This window comes from Elgaria multicarinata, chromosome 10 (assembly GCF_023053635.1).
Source record: "Elgaria multicarinata webbii isolate HBS135686 ecotype San Diego chromosome 10, rElgMul1.1.pri, whole genome shotgun sequence".
NCBI lineage: Eukaryota > Metazoa > Chordata > Lepidosauria > Squamata > Anguidae > Elgaria > Elgaria multicarinata.
In genome coordinates this window covers 30849793-30876753 of record NC_086180.1, presented here as the reverse complement: position 1 = coordinate 30876753, position 26961 = coordinate 30849793, and the positions used below count along the sequence as shown (strand labels likewise).

Genomic DNA, 26961 nt, shown 5'->3' with positions numbered 1-26961 from the left:
GCCCCCTGGACGGCGCGGTGCTGCGCGGCGGCAGGCAGGCGGGCGGCCCTTGGCTCCTCCCGGGGACCCCGGCTTGGCTCCTGCCCCTCTGTCCCACACTGGCCTTGCGGGGGCTGCGGTGCGGCGGCGGCGGCTACCGGCGCGGCGGCTGCGGGCGGCGGGCGACTCGAGTTCTCCAGCTCTGCAACCCCGGGATTTGCTAAAAGCCTTCCGCGAGGAGGAGGAGAAGAAGAAGAGGAGGAAGAGGCGGCGGCGGCGGCATCGCGCCGGCAGGACAGGAGGCGCCGGGGCCGGTAAGCCGAGCGAGCGAGCCAGGGAGGGAGGCCCATGCACGGCCGTGGTCCGGCGGTGTGAGATAATGCGAGTCGGCCGATTGGTTCCACTTCGGCCAGCGCGTCCCGAGCGGTGATTTGTAGCGCTCCGGCTTGGCCGCGCCGTCTTGACGGCAGACCTGGCTGTTTTGTTTTTCCTTTTTCTTTTTCAGTGATAAATGGGGTGGGGTGGAGGGTGGGGGGAGGACTGGAGGTGCTTCTTCCAGGCCTCGGGAGGGGCTCGACGGTGGGCTTTCAGAAATCTGTATTGCTACACCCCCACTCCACTTCCCTTTCACTTGCGCCGGTTCAAACCAGTGCCTCTTTTCTTGCTAAGACATCTGGGGAGACTGGCCTTCGTCGGAGCTGATCTTCCCATCGAGGTCACAATTCAAGAAAAAAAAAAGGGGGGGGGTGGAATGGATGTCTGTGTTGAAAGTAAGACTTGTTACAGACCCTTTTGAAATGGTATCCTTTGCCAATCCCAATTGTCTCCCCCAATTAATCCCGAGCTGTCGGTGTTAAGAACTGAGCTCCATCTAGGTTTGGAAGGTGTCTCCCATGCCAATCGCCAAGGAAACATAATAAATCATCCCCGTCCTATCACTGAAGAATTAATAGTAAACATAGTAGCAATTTCCATCACTATGACTACTTCAGTTACTCCTATTAGGATTTCCAATATACTCTAACTACTCATTTAGGGCCAACAGTATCCTAGGTACAGTTTATTATATTAGGGTGATTGTATTATACTTCTTACTGGCATGTTATTTAATCCACACCTTTCTCCAAAAGTTTTTTCCCCCCTCTCTCTCCCCCTCCCCTAAACATGAAGGTTAACTAATTCTCCAAAACCGGTATGAATAATTGTGGGGTTTTTTTTCTTTTATAAAGGGGTAATTAAAAGAGGCATAAATTAATGGGATTAGAGTGGCAAAAAGAGAGCAGAAGGGTGGTACTTTGCCATGATATTTGCCTGGTTTTGCAGAAGTTCCTTGCACTGGAGTGAACTGTACAACTCTTCAGGAAAACGTCAGGTGCAGGATGGTCTTTTTCCCAACTGTTTTGGCTTTCAAATCATTAAAGTAATTGGGGGGGGGATACCGTAGGTGCTGTATTATGCACAGGCATTTGTCACCCCTATCCCCCCTTTTTTTTCTTTTTTTCTTTTTTTTGACCTGGCCTTGCATTTATACAAACGACCCGGGTTTTGCTTCAAAACTCAATGGGTTTAATGAAGGGTTTCTCATCTATAACCGTCCTATAAAATGGGGATGTGTAAAAAGCCCTGGTTTGGGTCCTCAGACAATACCAATTCAATTTGGTTTTTAAATCACCTCCAAATCCTGGTTTCTAATCTACAATCAGTTTTATTTTATTGTATTGTATTGCAAGTCTCTGCATGTTGGTTGTAAAATAGCGAGCGGGTTAACAGGGCGAATTTTGCCACACTCCTAAATTGAAAACAATAAAATAAAATATGAGATAAACTTCTGTTGAGAACCGTCTTCGCCAAGAAGCAAGACTCTAATTTTAATCCCGATCAAAAAACAGACACACGTGATTTGCTAATAAATCCCAATGATTTGATCAATGGAATTACTTCCATGTAAATCAGTTTACCATGGGCATCTAATATAAATATAGCGGAAAGAATCTGGGGCATTTCTTGTGAAAATTCCCTACATATTCCATGTAAAAGGCCTTGTATATTCACGCTCTTGTGTCGTTAATAAATTAGCATTGTTATTTCTTTACAGGACGAAAAATCCTTCCCCCAACACCATGCACTGCAATCCTAAACAAACTTTCTTATAATCAGTGGGAAGTTTCTTCCACAGAAACCTGATTAGGCTTGTGCTGCAAATATCTTTATTTCTCAAGAGTCCTATAAAGCCTGCAATCAAATAAATACTTATATGAACGGGGCAGGGGTGTTAAAAGAGTGGATAAAGGGAACTTTTGACATCGCAGATATTTACAAGTCTAACTAGCAGGATATATTCGTGTCCGAAATTTAGAAGTGGCACGGTATGGGGGAGGGGAGGGGACTTAAAAAGAGAGCCAGAGAAAATAAGTTCTACGTCTCAATTTGTTAGATTAACTAGCCATCCAGACAGGCGTTGAGTCGTGGCAACCGAATTTGTCATGCGAGGTTTGCCTTGACAGAGCCGGTTTAAGGACCATCAGAAAGGAATTAGGGGGTTTCTTAATTGCCTTTCCTAACAATTTCGCCACAGATCATATACAAGGCCTCGTTATTGGAAAAGCGTCGGGTGTCCTCCCAGGGCCCTCCTCTTTCTGCTCTCTGCGGCTGGGAACATAAATTATCCTGTCATATTAGAATTCTGAGAGTTGTCCCAAGAAATAATCACCCACTGACCTTTGAGATGCCTCGATCCCTCCTGTCTACATTTATCCCGAACAGTGTCTACTTTATTTCAGTCTGGGCTTACTTCCGTGTAAACCAGCCTAGGACCGTGGGCCCTTGTGAGCAAGAAGTTCTCCTCGGCTTCGAAATCAGGTTGCGATCCTAAGCAGGCACGTGCATCAGATACTGGGAAGGAAGTCTGGCTGAGTTCAATGAGACTTCTCTCCTAAGTAAGAATTGGTGCATCGCTCTCTTGACTGGAAAAATAAGTTGCGTTGCAATCCATGGGACGCATTTTCAAGTCAGTGTGCTTAGGATCTGAGTGATTTTTTAATAATAATAATAATAATAATAATAATAATAATAATATATTCGGGACATTTATTTATTGGTTTGTGGAATGCCCGTTGCTTTCCGCAAATATTATCCAGCTTCATTTATCAGCTCCACCATGATTTCTATGGCTAACAGCGAGGCCCGTGAAAATAGGAAAGGGGTACTTTGAGGGGGGGGGAGGGGGGGAGAATTACCCAAACGATGATGACATGCAAATTTTCCGACCATATTATCATAAGTAAACATTTGAAGCCTGGACTAATAAAATCCCATCTGTGTTACTTCATATCGAGTTAGTAGAGAGCGCTGATAATGATTTTTGTAATATCTCTCGAACAGACATCTCAATCAGGCGCTAATCCTGTGATTTCTCCTCTCCTTCTCCCCCCTTATTTATTTTTGGAACCTCAGAATTACTAAAACCCGGAGCTTCGGAAAGCGGCACCCCAAAACGCCTCCGAAGGCGCCCCCCTGTGTTCGGCCTCGAGAGACGAGGGGTCATTTAGGCGGAGAATAGGGACGGGCGACCCTCTTTCCTTCTCCCCCCCTTCACCCCCCCCCAACCCACACACACTTGGGCCATCAGCAGACTCCCTTGGAGACGCGGGAGGGACGCGCGCGCACACAAAAAACACCCCTCGAAGTCCTTCGTACATTAGTACGGCGGAGACGCTCTACGTAAGTCCACCTGGAAGGCGTGACTGAGCGGAGTTTCTTCGGTTGGGCCTCTCTTGTCAGTTTCACACACACACACCGCTACAAACAGCCCAGCTGTATGGATTGCAAAGTAGGGTCCCAGCGACGCCTCATCCCTCCTTTTAGGAGAAGGCCTTTTACTTTCTAGGGCATCAGAGCCCCCCCCCCCATCTCCCCCGCAGAGTGAAAGCTCCTTAATGGCCGGATTCCATCCGTCTATATTTTATTCATTTATTCATTTATTACATTTGGCGTACTCCCCCCCCCCCAACACACGCACACGCACACACACACACACACACGCCGATGTTCCTGAGTATAGGACAGGAGGCTCTGGGCAGTTGAAATGGAAGATTGCTATATCGACCAGGCAACGGGTTCTGCAGTAAGGGCTAGGTAAGGGGGGAGGGGACAGTGAGGGACTTCCAAATCCGTTCTCCCCCCCCCTTATGTAAATTATTGCAATTTTAAAGTCAGACAAAGAGGAACGATTTTGCAGGCACTTTCGACTCCAAGCAACAGCCCAGTGCTTGCTTTCAACTCAGCTTAGGATCGGGCTGCGCAGGGATGAACTCCCGGTGTTTGCTGCAATTCCTGGGGCTTGCTCCCGGGTAAGCGCGCATGCTGATCCCGAGCATACAAATGCGCCCTACAAGTCCGTGGGGCTTATTTCCACCCCTGATGTGTAGGAACACTTTAGGATCGGAACATCAGAAAGAATTTCTAGCGTGTTCAATTTGGACTGCTTCTAGGACATAGGATCAAAAGAGATTCGGATTGTGCAACAGACCCGTATGGAAGCACAGCTCAAAACAACGCGGCTTGGCATGTTTCGTTGAAGTTCTATGCCGGTTTGTGAAAATGACTGAACGAAGCTGTTTGTTGTTTTTAATTCAACGAACATATTACCCCTCGCTGTCTCTTGGGAGGCAGGACTTACTTTCTACCCAGGCCTGGCTTCAACCACCCATTTTTTAAAAATAAGGGAAGTTCCTCCCCTACCCCTCAAAAAATAACTCCTTCAAGTTTTAGTGAATTGAGAGGGTCATGTCAAGTGAGAAATTTCCCTAGTGGCCATGGGTGTTAGTCAGTTTCCAGGCATCAAATGTTGCACGTGAATTTACATTAAATTTGCATCCTTGATGGTAAATAATAATAATAATAATATTTTTTTAAAAAAATCAACAATTACAATAATGTGTATTCTACCAAGCCTGTACTGTATCTTCCATGCTTAGAGTAACTGGATCAAGATTCAAGGAAGGGAAAAACTGGGTAGCCAAGAGCCAGCTAAATTTTCTTGAAAACCAAAAAAAGCCCAAACCACCAACCAAGTAAGTCCATCTACTGGGCTGAAGGCGATTTCCTGAAGTCGACTTAAATAGGTATCCTTCGATTTCCCTGAACTGAGAATCAGGAATATAAGTGCATCTGAGGGTCTCTCCTACCACTTGCACTTAGGTGTATATAGGAGGGGAAGGGACACACACTACGACCCTGATCACGTTTGCTCAGCAGTAAATGCCCCAGAATGCGTTTAGGATTGCAGCCGCCTTAAATCCAACATCTGCCACTTTTTCACCTTCTGGCACTTCCATTCCGAAAAGATGGTTGGTGATTTGCGGTAGCCTTTGCATTAATGCGCTCTTCTTGTCTTCCCTTCACCAAGGGTCCCTGATGTTTATTTTGTATGTCTCCCCCCCCCCCTTTTTTTTTTTTTAACAACAATGCATCTCATGTTTTGCAGATAACGGGTTATGGAGTCGAACTGTCGTAAACTCGTATCTGCTTGCGTTCAGTTAGGTAAGATAACTATTTCCGATTGTTTTTTGCACCGAACAAGAATAATTTGCATCGTTATTATCATGTTGACGTTTGTTTTCGTGGTGTGTCTGGGTGCATGCCTGTGTATGTGTTTAAAAGGCCCCTTCGAGGACGCGGATGGGCGCTGGGGTGTATCAATAAATACCTTGTGCTTGGAGAAGGGAGCCCAGTCAATACCAAAAAAGTACTCCCTTCCCTTGCGACCGGTCCAAATCGAATTAAGAGAATCTACATGAATCTAACCCCTATGATCACCGTAGCCAGGTATCGGGATTTATCTTTTTAAATTTTATTTAGGGCCAGAGTTCATACTATTTGGTCCTTCTGTGTGACTTGTTCAGAAGGATTCTTGGGATGAAGGCCACTGTACTGATCGGGATGAAACTGAGCTTGACCCTCAGCATTTCGGCTTTAGCTGCCTTGTGTCCTTTAGCGGAAGGCAAGGAGCGCTTGTTTCTAGAATGGCACCTCCTGTTTAGACGTTCCCCTAGATCCGGTGTTTTGTCTCCGCCGCCGAGAGCTGAAAAGCTCAGGGCAAACATTGGCTTTGCTTAATTAAGACTGCGAATGTGTGTGTGTGGGTGTGGGGGGGTGACTGCCCAGAACCTAGAGGGGAAAGGGGGTGTAAAGAGAAGAGGTCCAGCCTGCTTGCTTTCAGATTCTCTCTCTCTGTGTCTGTCTCTGTCTTCCTCTCCTGCGTCTCTCCTTGTCTGTCGATCTGTCCTCCCAAACAACGACCCTCCTTCTCTTTCCCTCTCAGGGGTGCAGCCTTCTGCTGTTGAATGTCTTTTCTCCAAAGACTCTGATATTAAAAAAGGAGAATTCAATGATTCTCCAGAAAGCCGGAAAGAAGCTTCTAGCAGCAAACTGTTCGGCAGGCAACACGCCAGCGCCAATGGTGAGTCCGTCCACCTTTACTGGTCAGCTTCCCGACGGGATCAAACCCCTGATATTCCCGACGGGTGCGATTCCACATAACTGAGGTCAAGAAAGGATCCCCACCCCGGTTATAATGGACGCCGGTTGCAGCCGCAACCGTCGGGAGTGGGGAGGTATTGTATTCGAGCCAGTAAAGCGGGGAGAAGCGTCTATTGCTTGTTCTCTGCCTTTTAAACCTTGCTTTAGCGGCTACTGAATTATGCGTCTGGACTTGGTGATGTTTCTGCGCCCCGTTCCACCCCCCCCCCCACAATCGTTCCTGTCCATGTTTTTCTCGCCTATGTGCTGCGCGTTGGCCTAAATGCAGTGCAACAGCGCCCTCTGCTGCTCAGGTTTATGGGAAAGGGGGTGGAATACTTGTTTGTCCAAGGTAATTTGGTTCGGAATTTTGTGTGTGAAGAGGAAACAGTTGTATCGGGTATATATCTTTGCCCCCAGGTGTTATTGATAAGCAACCCCTCCAAACCAGGTGGCAATTAAAAAAAGACACACTACAGACGTGGGACTTATACACAAACTCTCACTGAACTCAAGGAAGGAGCGCCCTTGGAAGCATTGCTCCATTGGTTTCTAAAAATAAATATGTAACTGGAAGTAAATGCCATTGCCAAAACTAGGGTGAAAAATGAACTTTATGCACATGAGTTAGTGTAAGGGGAGGAGGGATTAATGTATATAACAATAATAAGTTGGGTCTGAAAGTTCTTACTTAAAGAAGGAAGTTGAGTTATTTGATTAGCAGACATGTTTTGTTAATCATTCCAATGGCAGAACAATGACATTTTGGGCATTTTTATACAGTTTTGTGCTGTTGTTTATTCAAAATGGCATGAATTGTATTCCATATGTTTTCTGATTGAAAAACTTCCACTGAATTCATTGGAGCATACAGCCTCTTAAGCAAGGCCACGAATACCAATCAAGTTGCTTTAAGTGTAGAAACACACAATATATATAGATAAATTGATAAGGAGTCCTTAGCTTGCCACCATCGGATACAATGCAATCCCATTGACTTTTCTTGGACTATCTAATGCAAATGGCCTCTCTCTCTCTCTCTCTCTCTCTCTCTCTCTCTCTCTCTCTCTCTCTCTCTTACACACACACACACACACACACCTCAAAGTCGGGCTGTGGTCAGAAGACACCTTAAACCATGTCTTTAACTACCGTGAATAATGCAAAAGGCCTTATTCACCATGGTTAAAGCCATGGTTTAAGGTGTCTTCTGAACAGGCCCATTATCTGTATCCTCTATATCTATGTAATTTCCCACAGTATAAAGAAACAATTTGGGAGGGAGAGACTTGTGCTACCCTATACATATGTACTTTGAGCTCAATGGGGCTTACTCTTCCTTAAGTGTTGACTGGTTGTGTTGTTAGGCTGCAATCTTATACACACCTACCTGGGAGTAAATCCCATTGAACACAAAGGACTGTCTTCTGAGTAGACATGGCCCTATTACACTCCAAACCTATGCCTATCTACTGTCAGCAGGCAATCCCATTGAGTTCATTGGGCTTACTCCCAGGTAAGATTGCATCTTTATTAAACTAGGCATATACCTACAGTAGATCTGCTGATACCACCCATACATTGAATCTCATTACTACAATGAGAACATCATTAATGCAGCAAGGCTACATCAGAATTCTACCTGGAAGTAATTCCTATTGAAATAAACACAATGTGGGAGGATACGTGATTTTGACAGTAACTCCAAGGTAACAAATCAAGACGTCTTCCTAAAGCATTCTCTCATGGGAGCAAGTGGGATTGATTTCTGGGTGAAAGGCCCATTACTGAGGGAACGGTGAGGGAAGGAGGTTCATATTAGGAAAGCATCATAACCCTATCTACTAAGGGAAATGAGAATGTTAAGGTCAATTCTGCCTGCAATGTGCATTTGTTTGGTACCATGAACTCCTGGCTCTTGAGGAATGTGCTTGTTCCCCTGAGGTCAAGGTAGCTAAATCCTCACCATTGGCTATGCTGGCTAGGGCTGGTGAAAGTTATGGTCCCAAATATCTGGAGGGCCACAAGTTGCCCACCCCTGTGGTAGAGGCATCCCACTACTAATAAAGTATTGCCCAAAGGTGGATTTTGGGGTGTCTCCTCCTCCTTATGCACTAGTATGACTATCTATGGTTGTTGTTTTTAATGAGCTCCTTTACTGCCACAGAGAATTGGGGAAATGTTGAGAAACTGGATAATGTTCTTTTAGAATGACCATTTTTTCCAGACAGAGAAGGCTCCTAGTGCTACGGGCAACTATTCCATCCATTTCTTCCTGAATGGATTTGTGTGTGTGTGTGTGTGTGTGTGTGTGTGTGTGTGTGTGTGTTCAGTGGGGGAGGAACCATAAATAAAAAAAGACAGAAGAAGTGGTGGGAAAGGCTATGAATTATAGACATCCCTTGGGGAAAAGGCAGGATAATTGTACAGTTAAAGCCTCTATTGGAAGCTCTTTTAAGGGAAGGACGTTCTATTGAAACCAAAGAAAGATTTGGTTTAATACATTTAAAACTAGAGTTCTAGGCCGTGGTCCTCAGTAGAGGCATTTCTATCCCCTAAACGACAACCTGTTACTGCAGATGTATTATTCATCTTGGATAATGAGTTCTTTATTCAGTGATGTCATTTACTAAATGGGACCAGTGTCTCCCATGCGAGGTAGAACTCTGCTCCCGAAGGCTGGACTTTTTCCGGTGCAATTCAACCAAAGTGGAGTGTGTTAAGGAGCAACTAGCCCACATTAAGGAATTCCAGGATGCTCAGCTAGCAGCCAATGCCTCTTAACAGTGAGGGCTCAGTCTTCTAAACTGAGCCCGGGTTGGGATAGGAGGGCTCTGTTCATGCTCCGTGACCTTTCAGTACTCTCCGTGCTGAGCAACAAATGGCTATTTTTGTAACCATTCATTAAAATCCCAGGGTATTACCTGCCCTGCATAAGGTCCATAGAGTTCCCACACACACTTCTTTGAATCAGAAGGGAAATTGCTATGTAAGCATTTAAAGACAATTGATTGTTTTAAAAAATAAATAAATCTGTGAGATCGAAGTATTTTGATCTAAAGCTGAAGTATTGCCATGGAGGAGAGAGGAACAAAATTGGCTCCAAATCAAGAATTCTGGCTGAAATAAGGATCATGCTACATGTATAGGAAGGGAAGAGCCAGTGTGGAGTAGTGGCTAGAGTATTGGACTGAGAGTCAGGAGATCTGGGTTCTAGTCCCCACTTGGCCATGGAAGCTCACTGGGTAACTTTGGGCTAGTCACAGGCTCTCAGCCTAACCTACCTCACAGGTTGGTTGTTGTTGTGAGGATAAAATGGAGTGGAGGAAGATTATGCATGTTGCCTTGGGTTCCTTGGAGAAAAAAAGGCAGGATAAAAATTGTAATAAATAAATAAATAAAGGAAGCCAAAATATGGCTCTGATGCTTGCTTTTGGTACATAAATGGCAATTGCACTCAAAGGCAAGAGGCGGTGTGGATCAGTACATGAAGATGAGGGAGCAGTCCAGTCCTTGAGGGCTGTGACCCAGCCAATTCTTATGAATCTTGATGTTGTACTACAACCTTCCTCAACCTGGTGCCCTCCAGGTGTGTTGGACTACACTTCCCATTATCCCCAGATACCAGGATCAATGGTCAGGGAGGAAGGGAGGGCACCAGGTTGGTGAAGGTTCTTCTACTGAGTTTAATGGGAGAGTGAAGGGAGCGCTACCCTCTCCCCACTGAAAATAATAATACTTCAATAGTGCTTCGTTGTGTATGGATCATCACACCCCAAATCTTCCTTTATACTTTGGGAAAGTGGAATCATAGGAAACGTCTTGTGTGCATCTAGAAATGTGTGGAAATAGTGGGCCAGATCCTTCACTGCTAAATTCCCAGTGAGAGATCATTAGGGAAACGATTAACCCTGACTGCTGTTGAAAAACATGGGACCGAAAAGTGTTTCTTTTTGCCTTTACTGAACTGCGTTTAAGGGAGAAAAGTCCTACTGATTGTTGACTGGAAACCTTTAGCCAGCACTTTAATAGTCCCACTGAATTCAATAATCCTTACCTCGAAGTAATTGCACAAGATTATTCTCCTAGGCAGCTATTCTGCGCTCAATAATAGAAACCCGGAATCCAAGTTGGAAAGAAGTGCTCCCATACTGAAATGTATGGGAGCTGCTCTAATGCAATGGGACTTATGCCTCGCGGAACTCCATTCAGACTCCATTCACGGACTTCTCAGTTTTGGAGGCTTGTGCTCATTTATTTTATTTGTACTCCGCCTTTCTACAAAAAAAAAAAAAAAGGCACTCAAGGCATATTACAGAACCAATTAAAATAGATTAAAACAATACATTAAAATACAATGAAAACATAATAATTATAGGTAAAATATTATTCAAAACAGACCTGTTTGACTTTGAAAGTGAGCCCCATCGGAACGAATGGAGATTATGTCAGATTTTTCACTTTATCACTCATGGATTAAATTAAATGCTCCGTCTCTTGAAACCTCCTCTGCGAGGTTGTTTTTATTAAAGGCAGCACTAAAACGGCAATTTATTACTTTGCATTTTAATCCGTAAGGCCTCGTTGTTGAGGTAGGGCAAGCAGTTGGTTTTGTTTCATCTGTTTGCCTTTTAAAACAAGCAAACAATGCAAGTGGCTCCATTAATGTTCTGCCCAAGTTTGGGGCAGTTTCCTGGAATCAGTACCTTACCTGCCCAAAAGGACTTCGAAATGCAGGGAGAGAGAAAGAGGAAACTGGCCACGGCCTGAACTCCTAAATTAATGCAGCGTCCTATTTCCCTCAATGTGGTTTATTTTTGAGCAGACATCCATAGGATTACGCTGTAAAATTCAAAAGAATACAAGCACAAATTACCGGTTTAATTATTATTTGTATATATTGATTTGTTGGGAGGGGGAGTTATTGAATATCTCCATGCACAATGAACTGGAGGATTACTGGATTTCTGTTGCTTTAGTCCTAACATCTGGCAGTGATCCTTAGAGCAGGTTCTTCCAGGCAAGATCCATTTCGGTGGATCTGCTACAGCCGTATAAGGCTGCACTCCCATCTGTGTGGGTGGCAGAGTTCTGCTGAATACAGTGGGCCTATTTTTCCATGTACACACGTGGAGAAACTAGCCGGTCCACACAACCGGGCTCCGCTAAGACTCCACCTGACATTCCTTAAACGCGCCTGCTAGGAAGGAAATTGCATTGAGCTCAGACGGCCAAAACAGGTTTAGGACCGCACTGCATCCCGCTGAAATCATAAGCCGTCAGAAAGCTCACGGAAGGCTTAACATCCAAGCAAGGTAAGGAAGAGGAGATCTATTTTAAAAGTGCAATTCAAACAAGTGCTTAGGGCGGTTTCTTTGTTTATTTTAGAAATGGGGCTGCAGCGGTTAGGGAATTTAACCATCAGATTAATCGATTTTAATTGTCTTGATCTACTAAAAAAGTTGCCCCTTTAATTAAGGGGCATCAGGTTTTGTTGTTGTTGTTCCTTTAATAGGAGTGTTTAGAAAACGTAGGGTCCAATGTTAGCCTTAGTTAGGGTAGAACCATTGAAATGAATGAGACTTAGGTCAGAGCGTAGCTGTTAGCCTAACGTTGGATGCAATCCATTAGATACAACCCAGTCATTGTAGATTGCAAACACCATCTAGAAGAAGCGTTCTGCCTGTGGCAGAGAAGAGGTAAGAAGGAATGCATGTTCTAAGATGCTGATGCTGATCCTGCCATGCCCATCCAGCATTTAAAAACAAAGTATGCTTTTGAATATCAAACCCTTACAAACGTAGGAAGAGCCTACTGGGTCAGACGAAAGGCCTATCAAGTCTATTCTGTTCTCACATGGTGACCAGCCAGATCATGGCCATGAGAAGCCCATAAGCAAGACATAATGCAATAGCAGCCTGCCATTGCGATTTCCCACCAAACTGTGATATGGAGGCCGAGAGTATCTGATACTGGAGAGTATAGGACTCCTAACCATTTGTAGCTTTTTGTTGTTGTTTATTCGTTCAGTCGTTTCCCGCCACCCCTAGCTCCCCCAAGGTCAAGTCTGTCACCTCCAGAATATCATCCATCCATCTTGCCCTTGGTCGGCCCCTCTTCCTTTTGTCTTCCACTTCCCCTAGCAACAGCCTCTTCTCCAGGGTATCCTGTCTTCTGAAGCACTCCAAGTTGATGTCTGATACATCACTACATCACTAGTTTGCAAATGTATGCAATTTAAACACATACGAATGTATACTGTTTAAACACATGCATTACCTGATTAGTCAGCCAAAATTACAGCTGATTGACTAGGATGTATTTAATCGGGTAATATCTGTTTTATTTTAAATCATTAAAAGAAACCATGGGGCAAAGTAAAACACCTTTAAATCCAATTAGGGTCAGTAGGAGAGCTGAGTGTATCCTTAATATATCTCCCACTTAAAATAATAGGATCTGTAGCCAGAATCTATGTGTGTCTACTCAGAGGTAAGCCCTGCTGAGTTCAGTAAGACTTACTTCTGGACTAAACACTGAGACAATCAAGTTTCTAATCCATCTGAACAACCTTTAAGGGTGTAATCCTGTACACACTTACCTGGGAGTAAGTCCCATTGAATTCAATGGTGATTACTTCTCAATAGGCAAGTGTAGGATTGAACTATAAATGTAAAGTGAAAGCAGCTTTCTAAATGCTCAACCTCAGAAAAGGCATTTACAATGCAATTTTATACATGTCTACTCAAGAAGTAAGTCTCATATTTTCCAATGGAGTTCATGCCCAGGTAAGTGTTTTGGGTTGCAGGCTTAAACATTAAAATTACAATCCTAAACATGATCCTTATTAGGGGAGCAAGCAGTAAGTTCAGTGTGACATACTGCTGAATAAACATCCCAGGAGTCATGTGAAGTAATAATAAATAAGTGTGTGCTTTTAAGCATGTGCAGAGTCTCATTTCGAGAGTAGCCACAGTCGGACAAGTATACCTCTGAAATTAGGACTCTCGGCCTTCTGGTTTCCATGCTAACTTTGAGCTGCTAACACACCTTCCTTTAGGGTACTTGGAGTGCTGCAATCATAAACATACTTACTATGGAGTAAGCCCCATTGAGTTCAATATGACTTACTTCTAAGTAAATACGTTTAGGTTTGCACTCAGGGATAAATCCCTTTGATCTCAAAGGAACTTACTCCCGAGCAAATAAACATAAGATTGAGCCACTCTGTAAAAGGAATTGGATTTAAAGGATGGGGATCTAACCAAAATGAAGTCCCTTTGATTTCTGATAGTTACTTTAAGGGAAGGCTGTTTTTCAAAGCAGTTTACAATTACAAGATACAGTATAATTACATGTGCGTAAGTTAAAGGGATATTATTTGTAGGCCATGTTCTAGCTTCACATTGTGCTTTTAATAAACTAAGGCTAGATCTACACTACTGCTTTATAATGGTATTGAAGTGCCCTGATACCTGTTGGGGCACAATTCATATTCCATATACTGCTTTTATAGTGCTATTTATTGCTTTTTATTCCACATTCATAATGATTTGACACAAGGTGTAGTTCTGGCCCGAGGAGAAACAGGTAGACATAATTTAGTATAGGTTAACTTTTCTCCACCATTTTTGAAATAATCTGCTGCTTCTAAATGTTGGATAGTTTAGCTTTAGAATTTGTTTAAAAAGAAAAAGAAGAAGAAAAGTAGGTTCAAACCCAACAATCTAGCTTCCTATGGGTTTGTTTGTTTCTCTCCTCGCCCATGCCCAGTGGCTGGTTATGACTCCATCTGTTATTCCAGGAGCAGCAGAGCCACGAATGGAATTGCTGGAAAGAGAATTTGATGATCTCCTAGGCCTTGGTGCTGTCTCCATCTGTTTCATCTCTCTGGTCCTGGCAGGGAGAATGTGCTAATGATCCTACTAGTAGTGGCTTTGATCCGCCTAGTACTAAGGCCCCGGGGGTACCCAGATATACATGCTAGGCCAAACCAGTATATCAACAGAAGCGCGGTTTGGGCGTAATATCATTGTAGACTTTGTAATTCATGAAAGTACATTGAAGTGCATAGACCGACTAATCTGAGAAAATGAATGAAATGACAGCTTAAAGTGTAAATACAGGTGATAGAGTGCTGAGTTTCAACTGGGGACCCAAGTTCAAATTCTTACTCTGTCCTTAGTTCATTAGTTGGAAGGTGGGGAAGAACATAAAAACTGCCTTGATAGATTAGACTTGGTGTTCTCCAGATGTTTTGGATTACAACCCCCATAATCCCAGGCCGTTGGCCATGCTGGCTGAGGCTGATGGGAGTTGTAGTTCAAAACATCTGTAGAGCACCAGGCTGTTTCAGTGAATGCCTGATTTTGTGCTGGAAAACAGGTTGTGTCCACTAGTAGGTTAGACGAAGGTCAGTCAGTACTGACTACTTCTGGCAATGGTCAACCAGGTGCCTCTTAGAAATTCACAGGCAAGCCGTGAATGAAACCATCTCCTGTTGATTTTTTCTCCAGCACCTGGTTATCAGAGCTATACCGTTTCTGAACATGGTGGTTCCACCACACTGGCTTTTTTTTTTTTTTTTTTAGCTGTTGCACCTAAAGGTCTTACAGGACTGTCGTAAAAAGTTAATGACACAAGGAAGTGTGCACAGATGAAAAGTGCTTTGGATAATGATGATGAAATACTTTTATTGGATTCAGTCTAATGTCTTCGGAATTAATCTCAGAATGTTCTGGAGGGAAGAGAAAGAGATACTCTGGAAGTTAAGAAGCGTTGAGCGGAGCTTTATTTCGTTTTATGGACGGCTTGAGAGAGATCCCCAGAACGGAGCTGCTGAAGGATTTAGGGGGGAGCGAGCGAGTGGAGAGCAGCAAGATTGGTGGAAGAAGCAAGGGGCGAGAACGGACGGCGGGGGGGGGGGGTTTCCTATTTCTGTCTCCAAACAAGACCACTGTGCTAAATAACATGGAGACATGCCTACATATCCGCCTCCCTACCCCCGGAATCTGATCCCACCTCCGACTTTCAGGGCCAGCTGTTCCGCCATCAAAGCCAACGAAGTTGCCTTCCAGTAATGGAAATGACAAGTTACCTATGGTTTCCCCCCCCCCTCTCTCTCTCACACACACACACACACGCGCGCGCAATCCTCTTTTTTCGTGATCACCGGACCCTAATGTATGCAATCGTTGCTCTGAGGGAGGAAGGCGCGGGGCGCGGGCTGGGGGGAAGGGATGTAGAGCGAAAGCTTTAGTCGTGAGCAGGAATACGCTAATGGAAGAATCCGATGTCTCCTTAATCTCATGTAAAAAGCTTTGTCGCCTTCCTAATATTGACTGAATGGGTAATTAATGGCTCTTCATCTAGGCGAATAAGCGGTAATCCCAGATAGGCGAAAGACAACAAGCCAAAGGTAAAAAACTAAAATAAAAGACAACAGGTCCCTAGCCGGCGACACCGAAGAAGCGCCCACGGAGTGATTTAGCAGACCGAGAGGCGCGCAGGAGAGGGAGGTTTGGGGAGATCAACGGGAAAGGGGGGGATAAATAATAAGGCTGGGAAATCCGACAGCACGGCCAGAAAAGGATAGCTCCTCCTTTCTATTCCCCCACCCCACCCCTTCGATTCCCAATTCCGGGTAAAAGGCTAGATCTGTTTGTTTTTCACTTGTCCAGAGGGCATTTTAGAGAAAATTGGTTCTTCCATTCCATAGTGGCGACTGTGAAAACAGAAAGAGGAGACCCTATTTATTCCAGGTTAATTAGGGACCCCGGAAAGTGATTTCCAGGAACACCCACTAAGGACATGCTTTGATAAGGGAGGGTAAACAGCCTTTTTTTGGTCTGGAAGGTGTGAATGTTGTTAACATGGGATCTAGATCTTGACAAAGTAGGTTTTGCCTAATAATGACAAAGGTAGTGTCGGTGTGTTAAATCCAACTGGAGCTCGATTTGTAAAAACGGACAGAAAATGTGCTTGGTTGAATCAGTATAGTAAGAGGCCCATTTTATTTTCCGCTGGTTCCATTGCTGGAGAATTGCCGGTGGGTCAAGAGAGGGCCAAACGAATTTTTTGGCCTCTGCAGACACTCTCAAAGGCAAAAATTTGGCCAGTTTTACAGATAAGAGGGTGTGTGTATGATCGGGCAGTGTCCAATTTGTAATACAAGCAGCCCACACTTGAGTACTGGGTTCCCCAAACTGTGGTCCTCCAGATGTTGGTGAACTATTATTTCCTTTATTTATTTATTACATTTCTATACCAACCAATCACTGATACTCTCTGGGCTGTTCACAACAATTAAAACCATAAAATACAGCATGAACCAACACAATATATAACTTTTAAAAGTTTAAAACTATGGTATACAATCAAAATTAAAACTTCCAGTAGTGTAAAGATTTAAAAATTAAAATTAAAACAACATATTTAAAAACAACAGAAACTGAAAGACTAAAATGTCAGGGGAAATTAGAAGATTTTCACCTGGCACAAAAAAAAACCCATAACCTAAGTGCCAGGAGAGCCTCTCTGGAGCACTCATTCTATAACCAGGGTGCCACAACAGAAAAGGCCCTCTCCTTAGTATCCACCGTCCTCACATAATTTGACAGGGACACCAGGAGGAGGCCCTCTGAAGATGAACTTAAGGTCTGGGTAGGTATATATGGGAAAATACAATCCTTCAAGTAAGCTGATCCTAAGCCCTTTGGGGCTTTGAATCATCCCTCAAGACTGGACAAGCTGGCTATGGCTGCTGGCAGTTTGGACTCCAGCCACACCCAGCTTTAATATAACACTCTTTAGATGTCCTTGCATGTAATGCTCAGACTATGTGTGTGTGCACACATGCTCCTGGGTTCTGTTGCTTCCTCAAAACTGAGTTGGCCAATCCAGATCTATTTCATCACTACCATAAGGCTGGATCCGGAATTAGTCATAGTTAGAATAAAACCAATGAAATCAATGGGTCTGATGTGTGACTAACTTTAGTCCCATCTAGTTCAGTGGATCTACTCTAAGTATGGATCCAACCCATAATGTGCAAGTTTGCTCTTTATGGTATGCTGCCTGGCCAGGCATGGTAATGTTGGAGGCAGGATTTCTTGCAATGCTGTGGTGCTACCCCTTTTTGTTATTATTAAAACCTATTGGCAAGAGATCACCTCTTAATTGATCCCTAAAGAAAGAATGGCCACAATCCTCCCGGAAGGTCTCCTACACAAGCTCCAATTAAAATGAACACGAATTGCAAAAGAGCACAGCTGTTGATTGCATCTTAGCTTTCTTTATACACATTAAAGTTGACTTTTGATAGAGGACACCCACTTCCCCAAGCTCATCTATTTGGGGCTTATTCTCACGTCCATGCACTGTGACTCGGTTGGCACCTAAGGCCCACACCCCACTCACTCACCCATTCCAGCGCTGGCAGAGAGATCTATGAATAACTTTTCTGAAAGCAGCAAGGTGGTTCTTTGCACTCTGATGCAACCCCCCACCCACCCACCCACCCATATTCCATGCCCCCAAGACCCATCATAGCATAGGGGTTAGAATTTTGGAGTTACACCCTGGAAATTCAGGTTCAAGTCAAGTAGGTTATTGGGTGATGTTGGGCCTAATCTACTCCGCAGGGGTGTTGTGTGAACACAAACAGGGGCATGGATGCTTTTTTGAACTCTTGGAGGAAGGGTGGGATAATAAATAAATACCATGTTTAGAAAATTAAATTATTTACTTAACACCATAACCCTATGCTTACTCTCAGGTAAGTGTGCATAGAATTTCAGGCTAAGATATTATGCCTTTCGTTGTTGTTGCTGTTGTTGTTGACATCATTATCATTACACCAAAATTCTGATAGTTTGTCCATTGTTTACTGATTTGTGGAGAAATTATCTAACAGAGTAAAGGAAGAACTATTAGGAATTCTCTCTGTACTATATTTGTCTATCACAGAACTCAGTCTATAAACCAGATAAGACTAAATATTATGCTTTAATCCGAATCAATGGAACTAATCCAGTTTAAATCCTACCACTTCAGTTTAACTAGTTTGAAGATTGAGCTGTACATCCCTTTATATCCTAATTCTTACTTTACCTGAGTTGGATCTCATTACAATGGTAGTCCTGATTTATTTATTTTTTAAATGAACAATAATAACAAGTAATATTGTCTGTGTAGCTTTTTTGCAGAGTTGTTTAGGAATATCAGCTTTCTAAATAATAATAAAAAATGTATCATAGGGTGATATTTCCAAGACTAACCCGAGTGGCAAAATACAGCCGTGCTTGAAAAAGGGTATAATATAGTCTCCAGTAATCAATCCATGGGTGGTGATGGTGGTTTTTCGGTTGTTATTGTTGTTGTTTTAAAACTTTCATATCACAGAAATTGCCCCAAGATAAAGGTGAGCTCTGGACAGCCTCGCACTTCTTGGACAATGTTGGTAGCCGCTGTTTGAAAGATGGCTGGATGGGGATCTTCATTAGCCACGGTGTTTTCTCCACCCTTAAATGACGCCAGCATCGTAGTTAAGCCTCCTTTTTTCCCTTTCAGTTGAAGAGTATCAATTCAAGGATTCATTCATTCATTCGGATAAACAATCATCTGCGTTTCAGGCGTAGGGAAGGCGGGTTGAAATAATAATAATAATAAGGTGGCCTTAGGGAAGTCGCCTTTAACTGGAGTGATCGTGGGTTTAGTGCAGATCCTGGCTGCTTGCAAAATAAGGAAAGTGGTGAGAGAGAGAGAGAGAGAGAGAGAGAGAGAGAGAGAGAGAGAGAGAGAGAGAGAGTGCATGGCTAAATGCATCTCAAAATATGTTAAATTCTCACCTGAAAGAAAGTGTGCGTCGCCATTCTATATACTTTTGCTCAAAATCAAGCCCAAATAAACTGAATAGTGAGTGTGCACAGGATTGGAGCCTAAAACAGGATCCAGCAGAAGCTACCCTGCATAAACTTCAACAACCGGAATGAAGCTTGCTCAATGCGCGCCCTTCCCCGGGTCCCATTCCTGGGGGGGGGGGGGGGGTTGCGCAAGAGAGCGTCCCGCTGGCTCCTCCCTTAGGCTGCGATCCTATGCACACTCTCAATTGAGTAAGTGCCAGTAAATGTACGTTTGCATTGTGTCGGGGACAGATCAAGAACCATTCGGGCGACGAAGCAAATGTGAGAACATAGGCCTGGGGTGGTGGATGATCAAGTGAAGTAATCGGGACAAGGTCCTCTTATAGAGGAGCCCACAAAGTACGATAATGAGCGCCTTGCGCCTTCCAAACTAGAGGTTGGCGCCAGCCAATCCGAACAGCAAAACTCAATCCATCTGGGCTAAGGGCTAACTCTGGGTTAAAGAAAACGGGGGCTTCCTTGAAACTGATTTTCAGCGCAGCACACACTCACCCCTCGATCCCATAAATCACACTTTTCTCGCCCATGATCCTCCTTTCACGATCAAAGACAGTCCAAGGCAGGATGTCCTTTACTTGCACCTGCCGATTTTTGTGCCAAAGATGGGAATAAACCCCCTAAGCCCTACCTGGAGGGGCTGGCATTTCATCCCGAGGCAACTGCAGGAGGAAACTTCAAAGCAATTCAGTGCCAGCTCTAATGGAATGGACCGTAGCTCAGTAACGCTGCGCATCCTTTGCAAACAGGAGGTCCCAGGTTTTTCCCTGGCACCTCCAGGGGCCATCATCGGGTCCTGAGTGATGCAGAAGACTTCCACCCGAAACCCTGGAAAGGCATTGCCAGTCGTGGGAGACAAGACTGGGCCAGATGAACCAGCCAGTGGTCAGACTCCGCAGGAGGAAGCTGCCAGTGACCTAGTTTGAGGAGGGTTTGTAAATAATGCAGATAGCAACAAATTTTTATTATATATATATTTACACACTTTTGTTCTTGTTGTTTTGAGTTCTGGGTCAGTTTAGGCCTCTGATATAGATAAAAATATATTATCTGCAACCTCTATTCCAGCTTTTCAACCGATTTAAGAATCAAATGATAAGATGGGGGATCTCCAAGATGAAACCCAAGCCTTAGCTAGACCTAAGGTTTATCCCGGGATCGTCCCAGGGTCATCCCTTTTCATGTAAATGACACACAAGATCCTGGGAGCAGGCAGGGACGACCCCCGGACAGACGATCCAGGGATAAACCTTAGGTCTAGCTAAGGTAGGGTGACCATATGAAAAGGAGGACAGGGCTCCTGTATCTTTAACAGTTGCACAGAAAAGGGAATTTCAGCAGGTGTCATTTGTATATATGGAGAACCTGGTGAAATTTCTTCTTCATCACAACAGTTAAAGCTGCAAGAGCTATACTAGTAACAAGATTTAAAAGAGGGCAGGGCACCTGCAGCTTTAACTGTTGTGATGAAGAGGAAATTTCACCAGGTTCTCCATATATACAAACGATACCTGCTGAAATTCCCTTTCCTATGCAACTGTTAAAGATACAGGAGCCCTGTCCTCCTTTTCATATGGTCACCCTAAGCTAAGGCCCCAGAGGCGTGCATCGCCCTCCGTCCCTAGGAGACGAAACTGCCACAGTTTCCGTGTAGGGAAACGCCCAGATAATCACATTACTCCACCTGGTCCCTCCAGTTGGACTAGGCCTTATCCGTAGTTTATTTAGCAGAACAGTTAATCCAGCTTTGACCCATTTTAAACACATTCGCTTGGAAGATTTCATCGATTTCCCTTGAAGGTTCTTGGAAGCCAGTTCCATAGAAATCAATGGGATTTGCTTCCTAGCAATTCTACTCAAGGGCAACGGAAATGGTTTTTTTTAAAGTTATTTTGTTTGTAATGATCATTTTCTCATGCTTTACCCAAAAGCGTTTACACGGGCTTCTCTTTTCTTTACCTTTGAGCCTCACAACCCTATATAAACTTCCCTAGGAGTACGCCTATTGGCTTACTTCGGAGTAGCTATGCATATGAGGAAAGGAAAGGAAGGCTCAGGACATTCTTTTATCTGTTGCGTTTGGGTACCATCCTGAACACTTTTACCTGGCAGGGAGACCAGTGGAGGTTACCGCCACCTGAGTGCCGTGCAATGCAATCATTATTATTATTATTTATTTATATAGCACCACCATGTACATTGATGGTGCTATATAAATAATAATAATAATAATAATAATAATAATAATAATAATAATAATGATTGCATTGCACGGCACTCAGGTGGAGGTAACCTCCGCTGGTCTCCCTGCCAGGTAAAAGTGTTCAGGATGGTACCCAAACGCAACAGATAAAAGAATGTCCTGAGCCTTCCTTTCCGCTCCCCTTGACCATTTAAGAATACAATAATTGCATTCTTGTGACTACCGAGGCCATTAGACACTCCCTTTCCCTCCTAGCTTTATGATTTTTGAAGTAAAGTGAGCATATTTAGGCTTCACTTAAAAGGCGGATCCTTTACCCCTTAACACCCTGTAGCCGTTTTATAATAAGAAGTCTTCGCATCCGCATTATGTGCCAATAGAGAATTCCCTGTCTCCAGCTTCCCCCTTTTCTTTCCAAGGTTGCTTTGCTGAAGGTGGAAAGAACACTCTAGAGCTTGGGGCGGGGCGGGGGGGGGCGGTGTTGGGGAAGACTTGGATCACCCTCCACCCCGTCAACCCGCTTGGAGTGGCTGGCTGGTTTCTCCTTTACACGGCGGCCATTGATTAAGAAGGACTTGGAGGGATTTACATGGAGTGTGAACCCCCTTCGTAGCCCCGGGAGGTTAAGAAGAAACTGGGATATGATTAGTAAACAAATTGTGCAGAAAGGCGCTGGATTCTTATTGACTTACTTATAGGTCATCTGCTGCCGGTGCTGAGGGAGAAACTATTTACTTTACACATATACTTTATGATCTGGGGGGAATTAGAGGAAATTCAATAAGAAAACGGCTAGAATCGTTTAAAAACCCCTATTTAAAAGACTTAAGCAAATTAGAGTCTTATCAGATTAAAATCCACTACAAATGTAAGAGTATTGTCTCCATCAAAACGCTGTGGGGTCTAAGGAGTGGAGTGTGTGTGTGTGAAGATAGAGTCTTTGCCAAATCTCAGGGATAAACCACGTCATTTAAACACCGGATAATGAGCAGAATGTAAATTAATTTGACCTTCTTTACCAACAGACGGCTAAAATAATATGTAGAGTTTAACGATAAGTAAGTGAGATTGGGAGAGAAGAGGTACACACAGAGCACCCCAGAGAAGGACCGTCTCCACTCCGAAAGAGGGCGGGATTGGGCTTTGGTTTAAGAGGGCTACCCTCAGCCATGCTGAATGATTTTCCCATAAACTGTCATCGAGGGAGCCGACATTCGGGTCATCTATGCCTAGATGGTTTGAGCCCGTTTGGAAGAACAATTAATCCGTGTTAGTTCTCTCTTAAGGAATCTTTAGGCCCTTTCTACAGCTAAGGATTATCCTAGGAAAGTGGAGGGATCGTCCCTGCCAGCTCCGGGGATCCCCTGTGTGTCATTTGGAAGCACAGGGATGATCCCGGGACGATCCCGGAAAAAAAGCAGGTGTAGAAACCACTGTGATAGTCGGGATGATGAAATCATGGCTAGGAGATTCTTCTGCTCAGAAGTAATTAGACTTGATAATATGGATTGGAGAGGTAGTTGTTCTGAATGAACCATGGTGGGAATACAAGGCTGCGATCTTGTGTGTGTGTTCCTTCCATTGTCCAGACTGGATCTCACCAGAGAGAGAAATCTGAGGCTGTTCATATTCAACCTTATGGGATCCAATGGATCTGATAGATTTTCTATCCATTCGATTTAGAGGAGACATGAAGGGCTCTTATTTTAATGCTCCATCCATAAAGGAGCCACTTCCCCTCACTAGAGACTCTAAAGGAACATTTCGGTCAGGCAAATGGCCCTTCCCCCACAATAGAACCCTTGCTAGAAAAACTCTGCAAACGATTCTATTTTCATTTGCCTAAAGTTTGTAATATAATACCGCATGTTAAAACTGAAAACCAAATAACCTTAACAAATCACGTATGCAGAGCCTGATAGAAATATTAAATAACAGTAGCGTTCCTGGAAGAGAAGTGTCTTAATCGAATAAATTCTGTGTGCCAGCGTAGCTCAGATTCATGTGGTGTAGGAAGTCCTATTTCGTCATATCAAAATTGTGATTTGGGGTGAGATAGGGATAATTCCAAGGGAGAAAAAAGGAACTAAAGTTTTTCTTAGTGGTGATGGCTCAGTCTAAAGTCATTTATTTGGATGTGAATTACACCTGTCTGGTTTCAAGTCTGAAATTAAACAAGTATCAAGTTAAACATAACATCATGATCATTTGGTCTACTTCTATGGATTTTCCATTTCTCTTGATTTTACTTAATATAGGCTGCAATCCTCTAGATACTTACTTGGGAGTAAGCCCAGGAGTGATATACTTCTGAGTAGGGTTGTGCAGATAATTTACATAGTTATAAATATTTCTAATAAATATCATTTGGGGATTAAAAAATAATTTAGGAGATGTACATCAATCTTTCAGTTTAGGTGGCTGTAACATTAATTTTTTGGTTTTATTTTAATTGATAATGAAAAACTATGGGACTGACAGCTGGATGTTATATATGTTTATTTGGAAGTCTTTCAGAGTGAATTGGGCCATAGGCTGAAATCATACACCCATTTACTTCTGAGTAGGCAAGTAGAGGATTGCAATGTTCCATCATATGCCCACCGAGTCTTACTTTATAAGTGAATACATTAAGGATTGGGATATCAAATCCTAAACAACAACAAAATAAACAGCCCCCCTAGAAATAGGAAATAAATAGATGATTTATTCGTTTGTTTGTTTAATCAAATAAATAAATCGCGGATATAAACAAAAAATCACATCCGTGTATATGGTCATCTATCAATATAACGTGTTTTGAAGGAGTAGAAGTCAAGTTTTCGAAAAAGGCAATTTTGAATTATCGTGGTTGTTTTAGGCAATCTGGCGTATTTTTAATCAATTAAAACAACAACAACAACAACCAGATGCATGATTAAGAGCCTTTTAAACATTTATGGTCTTAAGAGGCAAGAGTTTTCTCACTTTTTCAAATGGTAATCTCCTTTTAAGGCTCGCCTTTAGTTTTCGACTTTGTCTCTAAAGTAGGATTTCTTTTCTGAGTCATTTGAATAAAGTTTCTGAGACCGCGGCAAAAAAAATTATTCCCTTGGCTGCGTCCCTTCGGCTTAAGCATACCTGGCACCTTTTAATGTCGTAGAAAATCGAATGAGGAAAGATCTGGGAACCCCCTCGCTGGATACGCGAAGGCTGCCATAGCTTTTTGGAGGACACCTAGAGACATCTCCTACATGAGCGCATTTTAAAGCGTTGTGCAGGTTGAAAGCTAATTAACAGTGGCCTTATTCAGAAGACACCTTAAACCACAGTAAAAAAAAAAAGCCTCATTCGCTGTGGTTAAAGCCGTGGTTCAAGGTGTCTTCTGAATGGGGCCAAGAAGAAGAGCAACGAGAACCTTGCCGGGGCCGTGGAAGTCTTTCTCCTACCCCCGCATCCCCCCACCACCGCGCGCGCCACTTTGCTCCTTTGCAACGTCTGCGTTTTACGATAAGAGGACCTGACTGGCAAAGGGGCAAAGAGAGGGAGAGGGGAGCAGAAAGAAGGGCGTTCCGTTTAGCCCTGCCCAGAGTTTCTGATAGGTTGGTCTTATTATGGCCTTCGCTCGGGCGTCGCGCCTCCTGATTGGCCACCAGCCGCGTCACTCTCGGCCTCAGCGGCGAGTCTAGCACGCCGGGGAGTCTGGAGGGAGGGGAGAGCCGGGGGCCGGCTGATATCACTGCCCGGGGAAGGCCGCCTCTGGGTTTAAGACGTTAGGCAAACAGGGAAGCTGGTGAGGCGCAGCTCGGGTCCACCGCTCTCCTGGGCGCAGATCTGGGCAGGAGGAGTCGGGGAGCCGCCGCCGCCGCCGCCGCCGCCGCGAGAGGGGCTTTTGCCGGGATGCGCCGCCGACTGGGGCTCTGGCTGGGGCTCTCGCCGCCGCTTTGGATCTAATCTACCTGCGCCTGTCACTCTGGCTCAGCCCGCGACTCCTTGGGCAGCCTGGGGCTTCTTCATGGTCGGAGGAGATCGCCTTGGGAGTATATCGCGGAGGGTCTTCGTCGTCGTCTTCTTCTTCTTCGCCCGCTGCTTTCGCCCGCGGGGGCTCATGTGGGGCAGCCCGTCGGGGGACTTGGCGGGGGGCGGGCGGGGGGCGGCGGCGGTGTTGCCTTGATCCCTCGGACTGGACTGGCGGCCGCGCGCGCGAGGTGAAAGTGACAAGGTGAAACTGACCAGGGAGCTCCTCCTCCGGCGGCCGCTCGGGCGACGCTTCTGCCGCGAATTGCGGCGGTCCCCTCCGTGTCAACCCTCGCCCAAACACACTCCCTCCCTCCCTCCCTCCCTCAGCTCAGGGTCCTCCGCCAGCGTGCAGCGCCCGGCAGTTCGGGCTGGCTCCCGTCGCCCGATGAACTGCCTGAAAGAGCCGCTGAGCTTGGAGCGACTGAGAGCCGGGAATAAACTGTGCTCCACCTCCCCTTCTTCCACCTCTTCCTCCGCCTCCTCCTCCGCCTCCTCGTGCCACCACCACCATCACCACCAGCCGGCTCTGGTCATGGCTTCAGCCCTGACTCCCGGGCAACCGCGATCGGCCTTGGAGTCCGCCAAACACCGGCTGGAGGTGCACACCATCTCCGACACCTCCAGCCCCGAGGCCTCAGGTAAGAGCCTCTGCCGGCTACACCGCTTTTCCCCCCGCGTGCCACCTCTCACCCCGGGGATCCCATTCCCCGCGGGATTCTTCTGAAGACAGGGACTGGGAGGATGGGCTAGGGCCCCGATCCTGTGCTGCCGCGGAAAGGGACGCAAGAAAATGTATCTCCTCCTCACCAGTGGTTACAGATGGTACCTCTTTCCACTCAGATTCTGGGAGGCATTTGATTGCCCCTTTGAGAGAGAGAGAGGGGGGGACCTCTTTACCTCCAGGGACCACGCGTGTGTTTGCTATGGAAAGCCTGCAGCCTGGAAGAGAAGGTGGGCGTGGGGAGGGGGCGGTGAGAGCAGCCAGAGTGACAATTGCCACAGACCATCTCGGTAAAAAGAGCAGCCACTGACTATTTATTCAGAAATCTGTTTAAGAACAAACCGGCTTTTTATCCAACAGCACATGCTGTGTGGTGTAAATATATTGGGAGGGGGTGGTCTATAGAGTCCTGAGAGAGGGAAAGGAAAGCAAGCTGAAGTCTATTGGATTTAAACTGGTTGAACCTCCTTGGTTTCCCAGAGACTCAGTTTCTTTCCAAAAAGCCCTACAGCGGGATTATTATTATTATTATTATTATTATTATTATTATTATTATTATTATTATTATTATTATTTTCTGAGTACGCATAGATAGGTAGGATTGGGCTTTCTTCCTAGGA

At 44.7% G+C, this 26961-nt stretch overlaps 1 protein-coding gene across 3 annotated transcripts in view; it reads left to right on the top strand.

Moving 5' to 3' along the window:
* The first annotated feature begins 263 nt into the window (after positions 1-263).
* Positions 264-26961, top strand: part of PITX2 (paired like homeodomain 2) — a 51085-nt gene continuing 24387 nt past the window's right edge. The window contains exons 1-3 of one of the 3 annotated variants that reach the window (XM_063135877.1): positions 264-287; positions 5465-5520; positions 6302-6439. In XM_063135877.1, the coding sequence (XP_062991947.1) occupies positions 5475-5520; positions 6302-6439 (184 nt within the window). In that variant the 5' untranslated portion in view covers positions 264-287; positions 5465-5474. Of the gene's footprint in view, positions 288-5464; positions 5521-6301; positions 6440-25955; positions 26259-26961 lie in introns of those variants that run through there. The other 2 variants (XM_063135878.1, XM_063135876.1) reach the window with 2 other exon arrangements.